Source organism: Pseudoliparis swirei, chromosome 7 (assembly GCF_029220125.1).
Source record: "Pseudoliparis swirei isolate HS2019 ecotype Mariana Trench chromosome 7, NWPU_hadal_v1, whole genome shotgun sequence".
Classification (NCBI taxonomy): Eukaryota; Metazoa; Chordata; class Actinopteri; order Perciformes; family Liparidae; genus Pseudoliparis; species Pseudoliparis swirei.
The window spans coordinates 28277870-28299642 of record NC_079394.1 but is presented as its reverse complement, the minus strand read 5'-3'; the positions used below and the strand labels follow the sequence as shown (position 1 = coordinate 28299642).

The 21773-nt window shown below is 41.7% G+C and overlaps 2 protein-coding genes across 2 annotated transcripts in view; both read left to right on the top strand.

Moving 5' to 3' along the window:
* The window catches only part of LOC130196675 (protein NLRC5-like), a 1158129-nt gene that overhangs the window by 1052235 nt on the left and 84121 nt on the right, over window positions 1–21773 (top strand).
* The window catches only part of LOC130196684 (protein NLRC3-like), a 73875-nt gene continuing 56061 nt past the window's right edge, over window positions 3960–21773 (top strand). The window contains 2 exon segments of the mRNA XM_056419007.1: window positions 3960–4088; window positions 4220–4274. Coding sequence (XP_056274982.1) covers window positions 4039–4088; window positions 4220–4274 — 105 coding nt within the window. The 5' untranslated portion in view covers window positions 3960–4038.

Here is a 21773-nt window from a genome sequence, read left to right as displayed (position 1 = left end):
CCCCTTTGAAGGCCATGACAACATGTGTTGTAACCCCGGGTTCATCTGATGTGGAGGTAAAGACCCTCACATTAAAGCTGAAGGTCTCTTAAAGCACATCTGGATTGTTTCATTCAAAATCCATTGTGGTGGTGTACAGAGCCAACATGATGAGGATTGTGTCAATGTCCAAATCGTTATGGTCCTGACTGTATGTATATATGTATATCTATCAGAACCAGCTATACATATTTTATAATTTAAAAAAAAATCGAATCCGCAAAACTGTCATGCATCACATGATCGTGTTGAGAATGCAGCGTCAGTCAAAACCTCTCCTCTCCTCTCCTCTCCTCCTCCCCTCTCCTCTCTTAATCCCCAATTAAAAAGGTTTTTTCATCAATCCATTTTGCGAGATTTTGGAAAAAACATTTCCTTTCGCTTTCATCATTGGGTGCATACACATTTATCAGACGATTGCAGGCATTAGCAAAACTGAAATCGATGACTTGTACTCTGCCCTCTCTGTCCTTGTGAATTTCTTTTATATTCTCAAAAAAATTGGATTTAAAGAGTACCGCCACGCCACATGAGGTGCAGGACCCTTCATTTGAATATATTTCACCATCCCACTGCTGCTTCCAATATTTCACAGAGCTTACATCCCACCTTGTCTCCTGGACACATAATAAGTCGGGTCTTAATTGGCTCAATATTGAGCCCATTTTTGCATTATTGCGCAGCCCGTTTACATTAAGTGAATTTATCTGGAAACCTGTGAGGGCGCACATGATTATTGTCAGTAAATGTAAGGCCCTCATTTATCGCTTTTAGCTTTATTCCTCTTGGTCATAGTCTTTTTCTGCCGCCCACTGTGTTTTGCTCTTGTGACAGCTACATCCCCCAAGTCCATTTCCGAGTCCGACTCTTCTGCCGTCTGCGGAGCCTCGTTTGATGTTTTGCGGCGTCTATTTTCAGGCCTGGGAGGGAGCGCCGTGCCTAGCTCGGATGTGGGGCTTTTGCTTTTTGAAGAGGCTGGTGGAGCGGCCTTGGCCGTTTTGATTTTTAAAGCAGCGGGTGGGACCAGCAGTATTGGCTTCCCTACGAGCACCGTCAGCTTTTCCCTCCGCTTTCCCACAGGCTCAGCCTCCTCTCCATTCCTCTGGAATCTTTACCCCACTGTGATCTGGCCTTCACCATCTGCTCAGCCTCCGAGCTCCCCTGACCTCGACACGGCCTCCGCCACGCCTCCGACACGGCGTCCAAAATCTCTTTACTGCTTTCTCCAACACATCACTCCGCTTTCTCCACTCCCTTCCCCCATCTCCTCTTCCCCCTCACCCTCAGGCTCTGAGACTTCATTCTCTGTTTGTACATCTTCATTTTCACTCTTGTTACATATACATTCCTGAGTTTTATTTAAGCACAAACTGCATTTTGCTGCGCTTTTGCTGCATTCCCTTGCAAAATGCCCCTGGACTCCACATTTATGGCAGGAAAATTCAGGACATTCCCTCATGAGATGCCCCGGCTGAATACACATCCTGCATACCTTTATCTGTTTGTCATGTATTACTCTAAAATGCTCCGCACCCAGAGCCGTGTTAAACTTAGTTGAATAAGGCAGGGACTGGATCTGGTCATTGAACTTTACCTTTAGGAATCTGGTGCCATCAGCAATCTTTGTGCCCGGCCACATCCGCCTTTTAATCGGGGAAACAGCCGATACTCCCCAGCCGTGGAGCTTCTCGAGGATCTCCCCGTCGTCAGTGTAGAAAGGCAGGTTGAGGAAGGACACCACCAGCTCATCATTACACAGCTCCCGAGCATGGACCCTCGTCTCGCCCATCTTGAAGCCCTCCAGCAGTCTCTCCTTCCCTTTCGGATGGCTCATCGTCACTTCCGGCTCCGATGAAGCGGCACGCCACCAGTCCTCCGCCAGCTCCCGCACACATCTCATCAGCTCCATGGCTGAAAAGGAATTCTCCCCCTCAAGCTCAACACTCAGGGTCAGGTTTCGATTCTTTCTTCCCTCATTTGTAATCCTCTCTTTTTTCTCTATTTCATTCATTCTTATGGCCGACTTTTTATGGTACTCTTCCGTCATTTTGCTTGAGGATTCAGTGTCAGTTCAACATTTGGGTCCGTCATTTTGCAGGGAAAAATACTCCCCCCCCTTTAGAAAAAAAAGGGGGGAAAAGGTAAAAATTCCCCAAAAAGTGACACCATGAGGGCCGATAATGAGATATTAAGCACATTAACTGCTTGTTGACAGTTGACGACAACATGAAGTATATTACTATTTAATGATCATATAATGTTTTTGACAGGATGCTTCTTCCATCTATAAGAGGGGGAGGAGGTAGGACGAACCACTGACATGGACTTTAAAAGTAGTGTATATTTTACAGCATATTTTGAGTTCTGATACTGTTTTTGATTCCATTGTTTTTAAAGATGGAATTGGGTAACCTTGATGGTGAAAGCCACGATATCACACACACACCCCAAGGCTGAGACACGCTGACTCGCTGTTCAGTTCCCTGTGACTTGAGACAACTTCCTCTCCTCTACAGGCTGAGCTTGTTATTGTGGATACTGGAAGAGAGGTCTGAGGTGATGTAGAATCCTAGGTCATGTAGGTCAGAGGAGTTGTGTGAAGGCCTGAAGGAGACAAGCTCTCTTCAGCTGTGTTCACTGTTAAAAGTTTCAAAACTAATGCTGAACTGCGTCATGAAGACAACAGCAACAGAGACAAAACATACTCATTTAATTTTATTAAAAATATCCTCCTCTGAGATTGATATGTTTGGCTCAGATTGAAAGCCAATGACTTAGATAAGTAATACTTTATTCATGTCAAATTTAGAATACAGAACATGTTTGGTAAACAATAAAATAATTGAGTTATATTTAAGACTTTTAATGTGATAGTTGATACATGTTTGGATTAATCCTTGTTGCATTCTGTTTTCTCCTGTTTTCAATTTGATTATTCAATGTAAATTCCTGTCCTTTATATTTTTTCAATTATTTGTGATTTGGGGTTCAATTTATCAATTAAAACAGAAAATTATTGAATTAATATTGTTCTCAGTAAGTGTGAGGCACTAGTTTGTTTCTTCTCAGAAAGAACAGACATTAAAAAATTGAATGGGGTCATTCAAGTCAGGAGGGAATATTAATTGTTGACTAAGAACACAAGAATGACGAGACACTGTCACAAGAAGTCACAAACGTCACCACACTCCAGATGAGGGAAATGACCATGGGAAATAAATACAGCTTTTGTCAGGAGGTTACAAAGTGGGTCCAAATTAAACTGAGCCTCAAATAGTTAAAGAATCTGAAATAGAAACTGGAACGGCCAGATCTTCTCTGAAAAATGGTTCCACCAGGTGATCTTTGATCATTAATGACTTGTTTAAATCTCTCATTTATACAGTGATTTGATGAAGATGCACGTCTTATAATAAAATAAGTGCTAAAACCTTGAAGCAACTTGAGTTTGACTCATGAATGAAATGTGCCTGAACCGGTTTGACAGCTTCTGTTGCAGTGTGTGTGTCCTGACGTGAGTGTTGTGCAGCAGGTGTGTGTGTGAAGGTGTGACTCTGCTATGCATCAGTGGGAGGACAGAGAGGAGGAGTCCCTCCTCTAAAACCTCTCTGTGTGGGAACATGACAGCCAGACCAAAGCTCAGAGGTGAGGCCAGGACCGTTCTCCATGGCACGCCACTCCTCCGTCATGACTCACCCTCTAAGCTCTGAGTGTGTTGTGTTGAGCAGACCAGACTCACCTGGACATGGACCTGGACCTGGACCTGGACCCACCTGTGTGTCCCTGAAGAGTGACTCAGAAAGGCTATAGTTTCAAAGATGGAGTTCAGCCTGTTAGTGTTTTACAACCAAAACAAACTAAATCTGTCAGAATTTAACTGAACATGTGAATCAGCCCTGTGTTTCTGTCAGGATCCATCAGCAGAGAGATGACTCTCCTCGAGCTGGACCTGGACCTGGACCTGGACCCAGCTGTGTGTCCCTGAAGAGTGACCGGTCTATGGGAACCCCGATGACATTTAAAGATGGAGTTCAGTCTGTTGAACTAAGGTGAGCTTTCATTAGGCGACTGTGTTTCCATCAGGATCCATCAGCAGAGGTCAGACCCTCCTTTACCTTTGACTTCAGGATTCCTTAAGACAGAACATAATATACAACTTGTACTTTTGTTTTCTCCAAAGAGTTCAGCAACAGAGATCCCAAGTGATCCCAGGAGACCTGGACCCCATATTTAAGGTGTGTGAGTCAGAGACTGTATAACATATAGAGATGGTCAAAGAGTTGGATCGTTGATGGAGATTAGACGAGCAGGTGGAGCAACAGAGGAGACGTCCACCTGTCAATCAAAGAGGCCACGCCCTCTATGTCTCACCTTCAGGCCTAATATCATTTAAACGGCTGAGTTATTTATCTGTAGGGATGAACTCACTTGTGGAGCTTTTGTGTGTGGCACTGACTCGCTAATCACCGCCAAGCTTGCAAGCACAAAAAGGAATCTCAGGAATTGTTTGATTGGAGAAGTTTCAATATTCATACCTGCAAACTCATGAGGGGTGAAAAAAGTGACCACAAATCTAAATAATATTAATAAACAGTTTAAGAACAAAAGGTCCTCCGCTCTGACTAAGCCCTATAATAATAGTAATAACAAATATACATTGTCATTATATATAATATGGTTAAAGGACTCAAGGACTTTTCCTTGAGTCTGTTCTGCCTCTACCTGGTTGTCACGATACTAACATTATAACTTCTATACGATACCTGCCATAAATATCAAGATACTGATACCATAAATACGAGACTGGTATATTTATCTATACTATTAATGAATAAAACATCTGTATGGTTCACTTTTTACCAACTTTTTCAACACTTAACAAATGGCAGTAATATTAGTATTAGCCCACAGCAAGATATAAATGAAACTGTTGGAGCCATCATCATAGCATTGATTATACGCTAAGAGGCCTTTAGTCTGTATCTGACCAGATGACAGAGTTCATCAGATGAGCAGCTGTAGAGTTACATCACTTACAGACTGTCTGCATTGGAGACAAAGTACCGAAACATTTCACTTCTCTGGCATCTGGGTCTCCAAAAATTAAACTTCGGATTCACACTTATTCAATGTGGATGACCTATTTTGATTTCAAACCATGGAATTTCACCGAAAAGGTGGCAGTTTGCAGGTATGAATATTCCTTGATTCTGGCGTTATTTCGTATCTCTGCCCTAACTTGATTAAACATGGATTAAAGCTAATGTCCCACCTGAATCATATGTATTAAACCTCCTCTGACCTCTGATGTCCAAATATCTAGACACTCAAGGCTTTATGGTCTTTAATTGAAGATGGAGAATTGTGCTTGTTTTTCATTGTTAGTTTGGTATTATTGGGATTAGATTTACAATAATATTTTCCAGAATGCATTTACAATCTACATTAACACGATGTTCACCAGATTAGGTTAAACACTTTGAGAAAATAATAATAAACAATACTCATAAAATACAAACTTGTACAGTTTTGATGTAAAATGAAAGCTAAAAACTACCAGAATCCAGATAGTTTTGAATCGGCCTCAATACACCATTTAAAATATTTAAAAACATTAAATATACTTGTATTGTTTGGTTTCAGCTGCTTGAGAAGAACATTGTCAGCTTTATGAAGAAGCGAGCTGAAGAAGATGCAAAAGGCCCTAAATCCAGATTCACCCAGAAGGCCCTGCGAATCGGAAGGAAGATGAGGAGGTGTTGGGCGGTGAGGATGAAGAGCAGATGAGGAGCAGCAGGAAGCATTTCTGAAGATCACACTAAACTTCTTGAGGAGGAATGGAGCAGGAGGAGCTGGCTGACTGTCTGCAGAGCAGTAAGGATTTAAAGACTTTACAATGAGAACAGAAGACCACCACTCAGTAAGTTCATCTGTGATTGTTGTCATTCCAGAGAAACTTCGTGTGACTGCAGCCCAACATGAACTCAAGTCTAACCTGAAGAAGTTCAGTGTGTGTGTTTGAGGGATCCCTAAAGCAGGAAACCAAACCCTCCTGAACCAGATCTACACAGAGCTCTACATCACAGAGGAGGGACTGCAGAGTCAACGAGGAAGCATGAGGTCAGACAGATTGAAACAGCATCCAGGAAACCACAGACCAGAAACACCCATCAGACAAGAAGACCTCTTCAAAGCCTCGCCAGGAAGAGAGGAGCCAATCAGAACAGTGATGACGAAGGGGTGGCTGGCGTTGGAAAACAGTCCTAACACAGAAGTTCCTCTGGACTGGGCTGAAGACAAAGCCAACAGGACATCCACTTCCTGTTTCCATTCACGTTCAGAGAGCTGAATGTTTGCTGAAAAGAGAAGAAGTTCAACAGGTGCAACTTATCCATCACTTCTTCACTGAAACCAAAGAAGCAGGAAATCTGCAGGTTTGAAGAGTTCTAGGTTGTGTTCATCTTTGACGGTCTGGATGAGTGTTTACTTCCTCTGGACTTCCTCAACAATGAGGTCCTGACTGATGTCACAGAGTCCACCCTCAGTGCATGTGCCATGCTGACAAACCTCTTCGAGGAGGAAACTGCTTCCTCTGCTCGCCTCTGAACAACCACAAGACCATGCAGCAGCCAATCGATCCCTCCTGACTGTGTTGACTTGGTGAGCAGAGGTCAGAGGGGTTCACCTGACCAGAAGGAGGACTACTTCAGGGAAGAGGTTCAGGGATGAGGAGCAGGCCAGCAGGATCATCTCCTCATGATCAAGACCTCCAGAAGCCTCCACATCATGTGCCCACATCCCAGTCTTCTGCTGGATCACTGCTACAGTTCTGGAGGACGTAAGAAGACCACAGAGGAGGAAAGCTGCCCAGCCACCATGACTGAGATGTACATCCACTTCCTGGTGGTTCAGTCCAAAGTGAAGATGAAGTCAAGTTTGATGGAGGAGCTGCAACGGATCCACTGGAGTCCAGAGAGAGCAGGAAGATGACTGAGTCTCTGGAAGACTGGCTTGATCAGCTGCAGAAAGCTTAACCTGATCTCTATGAATGCGACTTGACCGAGTGTGGCATCACATCAGAGCAGCCTCAGTGTACCAGGAGTGTTCACACAGATCTTTAGAGAGTGAGAGAGGATCAAAATTAGACCAGGTGTTCTGCTTCATTCATCTGAGTGTTCAGAGTTTCTGGCTCTTCATGTCCATCTGACCTTCAGCAACTCTGGTGTCAACCTGATGGCAGACAAACAACCAGGAGCTAAAGGCCTTGGTCGGCATAAATCAGAATCAGAATCACAAACGAGGATTTTTTGGCGGAAGGTGCAACATTTAGACATGACAAACAACAATCAACACAAAGTATTGAGAGCAGAACCTAAACTCAAACATCTCTACCAGAGTGCTGTGGACAAGGCCTTACAGAGTCCAAATGGACACCTGGACTTGTTCCTCCGCTTCCTCCTGGGTCTTTCCCCTGGAGACCAATCAGAGTTCTTTCTGCAAGGTCCACACACAGACAGGAAGTAGCTCACAGACCAATCAGGAAACAGTCCACATCAAGAAGAAGATCAGTGATAGTTGTCTCTGTAGAAAGCATCAATCTGTTCCACTGTCTGAAATGAACTGGAACGATGGTTCTCTGTGGAGGAGATCCAACAGCCCTGAGATCAGGACGCTCTCTCCAGAGATAAACTGTCTCCCTGCTCAGTGGTCAGCCTCTGGTCTTCATCTTACTGTCATCAGAAGAAGATCTTGGAGGTGTTTGACCTGAAGAAGCCTAAGCTCAGAGGAGGCTCTTCTGAGGCTGATGTCGTGGTGGTCAAAGCCCAACAAAGCTTTAGTATGGATACGCTAATATTACTAAATGGATTGATGTTTTACTTTGATTAAACATGTTGTTTGTGGCTAATCTCGTTCCACCTTAGGCTGAAGTACTGTAACCACAGAGAGAGAAGCTGTGGAGCCTGTCTCAGTCCTCAGCTCCCAGTCCTCTCGCCTGAAACACCTGGGACCTGAGCAACAACATGTTGCAGGACTCAGGAGTGAAGCCTTCCCGTTGGACTGAGAGTCCATATTGTAGACTGGAGACTCTGAGGTGGGTTCACTGAATTATAACAAAGATACTCAATATGATCCTTTTAATGTAACATGAATTAACTGATGATCACTGATGTGAACAGAGAGAATGAGCTGAAACAATGGTTTCACAACCAGATGGAGTCCCTGCACAATAATATTTCTCCTTTCAGAGAAACAAGAATATAATATCTTGGCTCTTTTGATTGACATTGTTTGACGCCTGGAAGAAACTGGAATTTAAAGCTGTTGCAGGAAATATTATAGATAAATATTTTTTATAAATGAAGTCCTTTATTTAAAGTCACATTTTCAAAAGCTTTGTTTTAAATCCAACCTTTATTTCACTTTAAATAAGAGAAGATAATGTATTTATTATTAGAGTATTCATAATTAATCCAGTTCAGTTGAAAATCTGTAATAATAAATATGTTGTAGATGTTATTCAGTTTAGTTTTTCATTTAACTTGACAGTTATTCACAGCTTAATACAACTTTTACTTCCATATGGCACAAAATCATAGAGCATATCTGACATTGATGTTCTGACCTTTAGTGAGAAACTCTCTAACTGGACCTCAAGGATTTTAATTATACCTGATATACAATCATGACACTTGTCTGGCTTCATGCTGCTGATGGATTACTGAACAGGCCTATGGGACAGTGTTTTAGTGACTAGTTCTGCAGGGTCAGGGCCAAGGGTCAGGGGCAGTCAGCAAGTGTCCAAAGGCTAAAAGCAATACCAGCCAAAAACACTACGGCTCTTCAAGGACTAATGTCCTGAGAGACACAGAGGAGCTATCCATCTTGATCCCTATTACCTCTGAAACGTGTAATGTAAGTAATACTTGTCATGCAACTAATGCCCGCTACCATCGTCACTGGTTCCTCATGTTAGCCGAATGCATCTTGCATGCGTAGGCCCTCGCCATGCGCATGGCCGATCCGAGCTGCATATAGGGCTCGAATTGTGAGTCAGGAAGATGCGTCCGGTTCAGTTACGAAAGAGTTATCTGTCATGAAAGTTTTGAACCATTGCATCATGAGATGTCAACAAGAATAAGTATAGTCAAACAAGTTGCTGCCTGATATATATTTTTCAGGTGTCTGTCAACCCAATGACATGATGTTCGCAGCATGAAGTCCTCAAAATATTTGAGGGTCAGGAAAGTGTTTGCCAATGAGCAGATCAGCTGGGAAACCAAGCAACTGAAGATTACCTTGCTCACTCACGTTTTGGTTATTTTACCAGATCCGCACAGAACAGGCTGGCTAGCGATTTCTCAGAGTCGAGAGCCGTGGCCTCATGAGGGCACTTGTGCAGACTATTGAGCATCTGTACCCCGGCTATATACCCATGAAAGGTAAAAACTATACTATATGAGCTGGTGCAAACAGTATGGGATTAATCGGTGCCAATATGAATCTTCGACGCCCAGACAAGACCGATAAAATGGTCGTTACCCAGATGGGGGTCACATGAACCCTTCGTCCTAAAGATATCAGACTTTTAGGAAAGCCTTTGCGCATGAAGAGAGTGGTTAAAATAAATTCGGCAAATATCTGGCCCAATAGACGGATTGTTGTAGCATTTGACAGCCCTTGTGAAAGTCTGACAAGAATGCAGACATGAAGTGTGTTGTTGGCAGACACGGTGGTTATTCTGGTCCAGTATTGGATCAGTATAGCAAAATCCCTGGTGCTCAAAAACATTTTTGAAACTGTGAGAGTCACTGGATGAGTGATCAGCTGAAGTCCATTCAGGTCACAGTTGTTGATCAGACAAGAAGACACATTATCAAAGTGCTATTATAACAGAATCTACCACATGCAATCATGACAGACATGACACCAGCAATGGCTGATATGTGACTGATTAAAACATTAAAGAGCCGAGGAGCCACTGAAATCCATGTGTGGCACACAGTTAAGACCAATGTGAGTCAGCCAGCTGAGACAAGTGCCACCAGTGCTGAGAGGAGGACAGGAAAAATGACATAGATAAAGGCCAGACAGCATAGCTCTGTGGGAGGATGGAGTCGAAAGTGCAAGAGACAGAATGACGCTGGAGACAACAACAGAAGAAGCTCATTCTGCAGAAATGCGAAAAATTAACAGTTAAACCTGTAAGAATTAAGAGTTTTCAGCAAACAATATATATATGTAAATATATATTATTCAGAACAGATCATGAAGATCAATTAAAACACAATTATTTTATGAACGCAGGTTTTATTATTTATTTTATTGACAGCACAGGCATTTTGTAAAAAGTCTGCTTGAACCAAAGAAAGTCATGGTTTACAAACATGGAGAATCTCAACAAATGATCAGGTATGAGTTCACACATCACAGGAGAATACACAGTGTATGAAAGGAGGACTGCAGCGACAGCTCACAGGTCTTTTCTGGACATCGGGGACATGTTTATGTCCTGCTGAGACCTAACAAATGCATCTGGATTCCAAAGTGGAGTGGATATTTGTGTTTCTGTTTTCACAAACTAGTATTATACAATGGAAATGGTATCAGTGAGAACAGTCATTATGTGATCTCAGGGTTGCCAGATACAGATCATCCTCCAAATACAACCAGAGCCTTGGTACGATCTTCACCATTTTCAATCTGGCAACAGAGCAGCCGCCTCCACAGTTCATTGCTGGTGATCCAACCAGGCCATGCCACGCTGGAGGGCACCAGTCAGGGGCTCCACAAGGTCATCCTGAAATAATAATTATAATGCCAATATTAGTCAGAAATATTAGGTCCTTTAGCATGTCCACAAAACAGAGAACAGAGATGTTTAATCTCAGAAGACAAGTGTCCTCTTTTCAAGTCATTGATATTTAAAATAAGTGTCAAGTTCTGATTGACAAAACCAGTGTTTTCTGGTGTCTCACAACAGGGACAACAAATGTTATGGTCTTTCATTCACTGGCAGAACATTTAAAATGAAGTGCTATACACTACAATTAATTAGATTTGTGTATCAAATGAATTAAGAAAATCATTGATTAATCGCATTAAAAATGTTAATCGTTCACTATATATATATATATATTTGAGAGTCAAGTTCCTCATAAAAGAGTTATTTTCACAGAACCAAACATTGATCCATTTAACAAAAGTGTTGAAATGAAACTTGTGTGATCAGGATGGTTCATCTTCAAAGTCAAAGTGATTTGTCATCCATAGTCAAACACAGAAGATCAACAGTTTCTTCTGTATATAAAGGAAGCTTGAGTGCAGCATGAACATATGACTATGTATGACAACTAAAGTGATGTGAAACATGTCATATGACTATAAAGGAGCATTCATATGTAGTCTGAAAGAACAGTGAATGTTCACACAGTATCTGTTGACAGCAGCCAGGCTGATTTAGACAATGAAGAGAAATCATCCTCAACAGGTCTCTCTCTGAAGTCGAATCCTCCGGCCCAAGCTGCTTCTACAGCCTGCTACAGCTGCAGGAAACCTTTGAAGTGGAGTTCACAAAACATGAACTCATCTGATTGGATGATGAACAGATTGTTTCTGTCATCTTTTTCTTCTTTTCACTGACAGGATTTTAACTAAATGTCTGTTTAGAAGAAGATGAAACCAAAGTGAAAGCCACTGTGTTCATGATGTCAATAATTATTCATTGTGTATTGATATAATAAACCTGTGTGTTGTTTTTGTGTTTACAGTCTGTCACATGATCACAGAGAAGGCTGTTCTTCTCTGGGATCAGCTCTGAAGTCTCCAGTCTCAGAAAACTGGATCTGAGTCAACCAGCTGCAGGATTCAGGAGTGAAGCTGCTGACTGGTTTTCTGGAGACCACGTTGTAGCCTGGAGACTCTGAGGTGGGTTCACTGTCTGCTGCTAGTAGCACCTTCATGTTTAATCACAACTGTTGATGGATCACGATTGATCCATCAGTCATTTAGACATGTTCCACTTCATCCTGGCTGCATGTCGTCTACACATGGACAACTTGTCTGCTGCTGCTGATGGATTACTGAACAGCCTATGGGACAGAGGTGTCATCATGTCAGCAAAATGAGGTCAAACAGGTCAGTCACCACAGACCAGGGGATCACCAAAGGGTCAGGACAGACAGAGCCAGGGCCACAGGGATTCATAGCTGCAGAAATGTAAACTCTGTGTGTTTGTTTTTGTCAGTCTGTCATGTGTGGGATCACAGAGGAAGGCTGTTCTTCTCATGGCTCTGACAAACAGTCTCAGAGAACTGGATCTGAGTCAACAGCTGCAGGATTTGGAGTGAAGCTGCTGACTGCTGAGAGTCCACGTGTGCCTGGAGTCTCTGAGGTGGGTTCACTGAATTATAAATAAAGATAAGAGCCCAATATGATCTTAATGTAACATGAATTAACTGATGCAGAGAGAAATGAGCTGAAACAAATGGTTTCAACCAGATGGAGTCCCTGCATAACATTTCTCCTTTCAGAGAACAAGAATATAATATATTGTTTTGATTGACATCGCTGATTGAAGAAACTGAATTTAAAGCTGCAGGACAATCAGTTCAATATTTTATTGTAAAATTAAGTCCTTATTTTAAATCATTTTTCAAAAGATTTGTTTTAATCCTTTATTTATTTCTAAATATGAGAAGATAATGATTAGAGTATTTATTATTCATAATTATGAGTTCATTGAAAATCTGTAACAATAAATAACAGATGTTATTATATTTAGTTTCTTTATTTATGTCCTCACAAATGAGGACTCAGATGCAGAGGAGAAACAAAGCCACTTTTATTGAAACTGAACTCTTTGAGGAGAGACAACAAAAGGGGGAAAAGAGCTCACAAACATACTGGCTAATCTAAACAGTCTTAGGAGGACAGAAAGGCTGACAACAAACAAAGTTAAGCTAAACTAGAAACTTACAGGAAAAAGTCTCTCTCAGGATGAAACAGAAACAACTCACATGAGGAAGATACTCAAACCGTGACTCTGTCAAAGGGTTGACCAAGGCCAAACATTTGACAGAGACGCAGACTATGAGCACATATCCTGTCAGGTGAGACATCATCAGAACTGTCAGGGTCATGGACCATCATCAGAGATGATCAGAGCCATCACATGACACATGAGGAAGAGCTTGACAGAAGTTAGACTTTAAATAAAACAGGAAGTTCGAAAGAAATCAAGACAAGATAAATTGTGTGTGACATTTTAATTTGACAGTCATTGTTTTTACAAACACACGTTAATAACTGTTATTTCAATGGTATGGCACAAAATCATAGAGCATCTGACATTGATGTTCTGACCTTTAGTGAGGAAACTCTCTAACTGGACCTCAAGTTTTAATTATACCTGATATACAATCATGACACTTGTCTGGCTTCATGCTGCTGATGGATGACTGAACAGGCATGGGACAGAGCCAGTGCACCAGGTCAGGGGCCACAGGTCAAATCAGGGACCACACCACCTGGTCATGCAAGGGTCAGGGGCCAATCCACAGGGTCAGGGTGTCCTTCACCCACAGAATGTAACTGAGAGACACAGAGAGTATTGATGAGAACATATGACCATGAGGCATTGGTAGATGATCAATCCTCCCTTTATGAGTAAAGTGTTTTTGGAGACACTTTTTTATTCATCCATTTGAATAAAAGTCACTTTTTCTGTCAACAAGTTCAAATGTGATTTAATATCGACGGGCATTGAGTTCTTGTGAGAACTTGTAGATCCTCAGGCGCTCTCAGAGTGTCTTTCCTCCTCCTCCTCCTCCTTGCTCAGTGCCTGGAGAAGGCTGCACTTTTCCTCTGAGGGCACCAGACACACAGGTCCTGACGGTGTTTGTCCTGACGTTGTTTCTGTGATAAATCAATACAACATTACTGTTACATGACGTCACAACTGGTCACGTTTCTTAAACAAACAAAACTCTGATTAAAGCCTCATCCAGCTGTTTACTGACGTTAGTTATGTTTTGAGAATAGAGAGAAGAGAGAGAGAAAAAAAAAAAAATGAGAGAGAAAGAGAAAAAGAGAGTTCAAGAGAGAGAGAAAGAGAAAAGAGAGAAAAGAGAGAGAGAGAGAAAGAGAAGAGAGTTCAAGAGAAGAGAGAGAGAGATAGAGAGAGAGAGAAGAGAAAAGAGAGAAAGAGAGAGAGAGAGGTTCTTATTCTGTTCTATTCAATGCTAGTCTAATTGTGACTGAAAAATCATAAGCCTCTGGTTCAGAGGGCCAAATGAGGTGTATCCGCCCGCTGAGTTTGAGGACCACTGCTCTTGGGTTGATGTCTATCATGCCATTTTGAAAATGACAAGAGGGCACATGGATCTGCCAGACCAGCGAGAGGGCACAGTTGGTATGAAGATAGCCAATTAACGCTTGTACTGTTGATGCTATATAACATCTTTATTCATAAATAACATGAAGTTTGGGTCTGATGCTGCCAGAGGAAAGCAGGTCAGGACAGCATCATCAGTGTATTGAGCTAATGCTTCAACTCTGTCAGACATTTATTTGAGGTCGTTTGACACCTGAAAATGTCTGACACTTTGTACCATATTATTAATATTATATATATATACTGAGTGAGTCAATGTTCATAAAAGAGTTATTTATTCACACAAAGAACCAAACATGTATCCATTTAAATGAAATAAGTGTTGAAATGAAACTTGTTGTGATCCTTGTGATCAGGTTCATCTTCTCTGAAGTCATGAATCCTCCGCCAAGCTGCTTCTACACGCCTGCTACCAGCTGCAGGAAACCTTGTGAAGTGGAGTTCACATTAAAACATGAACTCATCTGATTGGATGATGAACAGATTGTTTCTGTCATCTTTTCTTCTTCTTTCACTGACGGGATTTTAACTAAATGTCTGTTTACAGAAGAAGATGAAACCAAAGTGAAAGCCAGTGTTCATGATGTCAATAATGATTCATTGTGTATATAATAAACTCTGTGTTGTTTTGTGTTTACAGACTGTCAGTGGATCAATAGAGGAAGGCTGTTTATCAGCTGTCAAATCCAGTCTCAGAAGAACTGGATCACAGCAGGATCTGAACTGTATCTGATATCAAAAATCTGAGCAGTTTTTCAGAGAACTCATTTAGTAACAACTGTAGCTGGTGTCACTGCTCAGTGTTCCTCCATGGAGATATCAGTCATCAAACATCCACTAGTGCTGCTTTGTTCATGTTGAGAAGTTCCAGATATCCTGAAACCAAACTTCAGACATCATGGAGAACTATTCTGAGAAGCAGGACATACGCTGCTTTACTGCAGCAGAGTCCATCTTCATGAGCGGCAGTGAACATCTCTGGTTCTGCAGTCATGATGTCAGAGCAAAGACAGTAGATGGCCTGTTTTTCTCTTTCTACTGATGTGCTGTTTCACTGGCAGCTGATGGAGGAGTCTCTGGAGACACTGATCCATCTCTTCTGTTGTCTTCTTCTTCTCCCCAGATGGAAGTGATCAGCTGAGTGCTGATGATCCAGCATCTGGTCTTGTTCTGACGTCCAACGCTTGTTTTGCTGATGTTTCTGCCGCGTTTCCTTTACCCGTCTCTGTGCTGGCACCCACATGAATGCCACCAAAATACCACCTGACTAAGTGGGACAGTCCTAGATGTCGCTGATTATATCCTGCCTGCTGAGATGTGACTGTAATGATGATAACGCTGAACTGGAATCTGAACCAATGACAACCTTTCTGACCTGAAGCTCCTCCACCCACTGCAGCGCTGGTCAGACGGCCAAAGCCTCAACTGTCAACACGACAGATGGTCTGATGACCTTCACCTGGCCCCATAGTTAAAGGAACGATAACTGCAACCAGTTCTCCCTGTATTGGGCTCTTAGATCCATCTGTGTCCGCTGAAGATTGATCTGCTGTCTGCAGTGTCTCCTTTCTCCTCCTTTGTCTAGTTGTTGTCTTTGGTCATTCTTCCTGTGCCTGGATATTCTTGACCTGCCTGTTTGACCCTGCCTGCTTGCCCTGACCCCGATTCCCTGCTGCCTTTGGACGTTTTGCTTTTTTGGAACTTTGTCTGATTAAAGAGTCTTTTGTTATTCACATCTGAGTCCTGCCTGTCTCTCTGCACCTGAGCCCCACTGACAAGAACCTGACAATATGATATTATGGCATAAAAAGTCATTAAAAATAATAGTATAAGATGTAAAAATAGCCTTTCTAAAAGTATCTCATAAGTCCTCATTTGTATGTCATAACAAATCAACTATGTCATAGTATGGCATTTAAATTTGATATCAAAATATATCATAAGAGTCATTTTAGACAAAGAAATGTCACAAGACATACAGTAGAGTTTGTCGAAACACATGAACGTCTAACGCCAAGATAGCGATTATTCTGATCACTTAGAGTTTCAGCAGTTATATTACATTGTTTGGTCACGCTGTCAGTAGTTGTTTTTTTATATAAACTTTAAATTAGAGGCGAACCCAGCAGCAGAAAACGCTGTGAGCCTGGAGCAGATTTGACAGTCATTACACTTCAAATGCTGATGATTTATTCTTGAATAAATGTATTGTTCACTTTAAATGTGTTGTTCACTTTAACACGTGAATGGAGGAAGTCTCACAACAAATGACACACTGGCACTTCTATGAAATGGGACTGAAACTTTGATTTTATTTCATTTGAATTAATGATGATGACAGCAACGTCTCATCAAGTTTTCACACTGATGCTGATATAAATTACGCACAGAATTGATCACTCAATGGTGCCAGGAGAACAGCCTGTCAGAAGAAGACCAAGGAGCTGACTGACTCAGGAACAATAAAATCATCTCCAGCTGTTCAAATCAACTCAAGTTGAATCTAAAATGAAGTTAAATCACTGAAATCAACAACTGTATTTCCTTGGACTGAGGAAACAACTGTAAAATATTCTACACCAACATCAGAGTGTCTGATTTGATCACTGTTTGTCTGAACAGCCTGACAAACTTTGAAGATATTCGTTGATGAGCTTTTTGTTTCATCATTGTTTGAACTGATGAAAGACACAAATGACAAGTATTCTGAGTCACACATATAAGTGAACAAAATAATACTTCATCAATATGTAACAAATAGATCATTAACATAAAAGAACATGTCTGTAATGAGCACAGGGAAAAGAGAAGAGAGAGTGGTGAAACAGAGAGAGTGGGACAGAGAGGAGGATCAGCGGAGAAGAGAGAGAGGACAGAAGGGAGAGGGCTGGAAAGATAAATGAGAGGGGACTGGGGACTCACCAGGGGGTTTCTGTGATAGGAGGATAGGCGCTGGTGACTGCATGTGATTACTCTCTGGACTCCTTCTTTTAGCCTCCTTCATATGACCGCTGCCTGATGCCGGATACAAGAGAGATGGAGAGAGGGGAGAGGAGAATCAAAGGCTTTTGAGGGAAAGAAAAGAGATGTGGAGGGAAGGAGGTCAGATCCAGCTGAGGAGGAAGGAGGATCAGAGGGAAAAGAGCGGAGCTCAGTGATTGGTCAGAAAAGGAGGATTGTTTATACTGAGGAAATGGCGGAGGGAGAGGAGGAGAGAGAGAGGAATGGCGAGGAGTGGAAGTGGGGAAGAATGTCTGGGAAAGGAGAATTTGAAAAGAGATCAACAGTCATACTTGTTCTGAGACATAACACATCATGAGGGAGATGAGAGGCTTTTGGATGAGAGGCTGAATGACATGAAAATAGAATGGACATGAGATGTGATGTTCCAGGTTCGAGAGGAGAAAATCTTGTCCTGATGCAATTGTTGAGTCATGAAGATCAAGATTTCCAGAGCTCATCTGAGAAAACAGAGGACCTGTTGGGCATAGTCGATCCTGACCAGTTTCATGTTTGAGACAAAAGATGACAGTCCTCATGTCTGAATCTGTTAACATCATCCATCTTATTTTCCAGAGACTGGACTTAGCAAGAACTCCAGATGACTGGGCTGAACTCTCATGTGATGGCTTCTCACTGGTTGAGCGGCTCCACTTTGTTGTTGTGGGGGATTCTGAGCTGATGAAAGGGGACAAAAATGATGTTATGTCCTGTGTTCAGTATGCTGTTAGTGCCATGTGTTTGTGGTGGAGACAAAACACACTGAGTGACAATGGAGCCTCTGAGTCTGATTCCAGTACTTTGCTGTCATCTGGAGGTTCAGACTTTTAATGAACATTGTTGATTTGAGGTTTCAAAATAAAAGAGGTCAGAGCAGAACAGAGAACACATGTTACATTGGGTGACAACAACACACTGTAAAGAAAATGCCTCAGTGGTCACTTTACTTGGAAAGTCATCATGTCTGTAACCAGCCTGTTTCATTATTCTTAAACCCAGATTCTGTGTTTTCCTGTGTTGGTCCTCTGCTGCAAACAGGGAGTCATGCTGTTAGCAACAGTCCATGTCAGCAGATAATCCTGCAGCACACTTGTCCAGCTCTAGATCCTCACTACCAGAGGAGTTTCACCCAGGACTTTGGACAACAGAAACTACAGTGCATTACTCACTGATCCAGCTAACAGCTCGATGACCTGTGTCTCCGGGAGTTCTGGCAAACGCCGTCTCTGATCTGCTTTAGTATGAATAAACGATGTCAGGAGAGTTTTTTATGAAAGGAATCAGATACAATGAGACCTCCTTGCAAAGATGAAATATTTTTAGACACAGTGACACCATGAGGGCCGATAATGAGATATTAAGCACATTAACTGCTTGTTGACAGTTGACGACAACATGAAGTATATTACTATTTAATGATCATATAATGTTTTTGACAGGATGCTTCTTCCATCTATAAGAGGGGGAGGAGGTAGGACGAACCACTGACATGGACTTTAAAAGTAGTGTATATTTTACAGCATATTTTGAGTTCTGATACTGTTTTTGATTCCATTGTTTTTAAAGATGGAATTGGGTAACCTTGATGGTGAAAGCCACGATATCACACACACACCCCAAGGCTGAGACACGCTGACTCGCTGTTCAGTTCCCTGTGACTTGAGACAACTTCCTCTCCTCTACAGGCTGAGCTTGTTATTGTGGATACTGGAAGAGAGGTCTGAGGTGATGTAGAATCCTAGGTCATGTAGGTCAGAGGAGTTGTGTGAAGGCCTGAAGGAGACAAGCTCTCTTCAGCTGTGTTCACTGTTAAAAGTTTCAAAACTAATGCTGAACTGCGTCATGAAGACAACAGCAACAGAGACAAAACATACTCATTTAATTTTATTAAAAATATCCTCCTCTGAGATTGATATGTTTGGCTCAGATTGAAAGCCAATGACTTAGATAAGTAATACTTTATTCATGTCAAATTTAGAATACAGAACATGTTTGGTAAACAATAAAATAATTGAGTTATATTTAAGACTTTTAATGTGATAGTTGATACATGTTTGGATTAATCCTTGTTGCATTCTGTTTTCTCCTGTTTTCAATTTGATTATTCAATGTAAATTCCTGTCCTTTATATTTTTTCAATTATTTGTGATTTGGGGTTCAATTTATCAATTAAAACAGAAAATTATTGAATTAATATTGTTCTCAGTAAGTGTGAGGCACTAGTTTGTTTCTTCTCAGAAAGAACAGACATTAAAAAATTGAATGGGGTCATTCAAGTCAGGAGGGAATATTAATTGTTGACTAAGAACACAAGAATGACGAGACACTGTCACAAGAAGTCACAAACGTCACCACACTCCAGATGAGGGAAATGACCATGGGAAATAAATACAGCTTTTGTCAGGAGGTTACAAAGTGGGTCCAAATTAAACTGAGCCTCAAATAGTTAAAGAATCTGAAATAGAAACTGGAACGGCCAGATCTTCTCTGAAAAATGGTTCCACCAGGTGATCTTTGATCATTAATGACTTGTTTAAATCTCTCATTTATACAGTGATTTGATGAAGATGCACGTCTTATAATAAAATAAGTGCTAAAACCTTGAAGCAACTTGAGTTTGACTCATGAATGAAATGTGCCTGAACCGGTTTGACAGCTTCTGTTGCAGTGTGTGTGTCCTGACGTGAGTGTTGTGCAGCAGGTGTGTGTGTGAAGGTGTGACTCTGCTATGCATCAGTGGGAGGACAGAGAGGAGGAGTCCCTCCTCTAAAACCTCTCTGTGTGGGAACATGACAGCCAGACCAAAGCTCAGAGGTGAGGCCAGGACCGTTCTCCATGGCACGCCACTCCTCCGTCATGACTCACCCTCTAAGCTCTGAGTGTGTTGAGCAGACCAGACTCACCTGGACCTGGACCTGGACCTGGACCTGGACCCACCTGTGTGTCCCTGAAGAGTGACTCAGAAAGGCTATAGTTTCAAAGATGGAGTTCAGTCTGTTAGTGTTTTACAACCAAAACAAACTAAATCTGTCAGAATTTAACTGAACATGTGAATCAACCCTGTGTTTCTGTCAGGATCCATCAGCAGAGAGATGACCTTCCTCGAGCTGGACCGGGACCGGGACCTGGACCCAGCTGTGTGTCCCTGAAGAGTGACCGGTCTATGGGAACCCCGGAGACATTTAAAGATGGAGTTCAGTCTGTTGAACTAAGGTGAGCTTTCATTAGGCGACTGTGTTTCCATCAGGATCCATCAGCAGAGGTCAGACCCTCCTTTACAACTTATTCAGGATTCCTTAAGACAGAACATAATATACAACTTGTACTTTTTGTTTTCTCAAAGGTTCAACAGAGATCCCAAAGATCCCAGGAGACCTGGACCCCATATTTAAAGTGTGTGATCAGGGCTTCTTATAACATGTGAAGATGGTCAAAGGAAGTTGGATCGTTGATGGAGATTAGGCGAGCAGGGTGGGCAACGGAGGAGACGTCCACTGTCAATCAAAGGCCACGCCTCTATGGCTCACCTTCAGGCCTAATATCATTAGCGGCTGGGTTATTATCTGTAGGGATGAACTCACTTGTGGAGCTTTTATGTGTATTTTGACTCGCTAATCACACGCCAAGCACAAGCTCAAAGGAATCTCAGGTATTGTTTGATTGGAGAAGTTTCAATATTCATGCCTGAGCTCATGGGGTGAAAAGTAATACAAATCTAACTAATATTAATAAACAGTTTTAAGAACAAAGGTCCTCGCTCTGACTCAGCCTATAATAATAGTAATATAAATATACATTGTCATTATATATAATATGGTTACAGGACTCAAGGACTTTTCCTTGAGTCTGTTCTGCCTCTACCTGGATTTGTCATGATGCCTAACATTACCTTCTATCGGTACCTGCCATAAATATCCATGATACACAATTACCCAGAATTCCAATACGATACCATAAATCACGAGACTGGTATATTTATCTATAATATTAATGAATAAAACATCTGTATGGTTCACTTTTGCCAGCTTTTTCAACATAACAAGGTAGCGGTAATATTAAGTATTATTACAGCAAGATATAGATGAAACCATGGAGCCATCCTTAGCGTGATTATCGCTAGAGGCCTTCCAGTCTGTATCAGCCAGATGATACAGAGTTCATCAGGATGAGCAGCTGTAGGTTACATCACTTTACAGACTGTCTGCATTGGAACAAGAACTGAAACATTTCACTTCTAAAACAAAACTCTTCAGATCCACACGATTCCGTGATGACCTATTTTGATTCAAAGCAGTGAATTTCACGGTGACAAGTTTACAGGTATAGATACTATTTAGTTCTG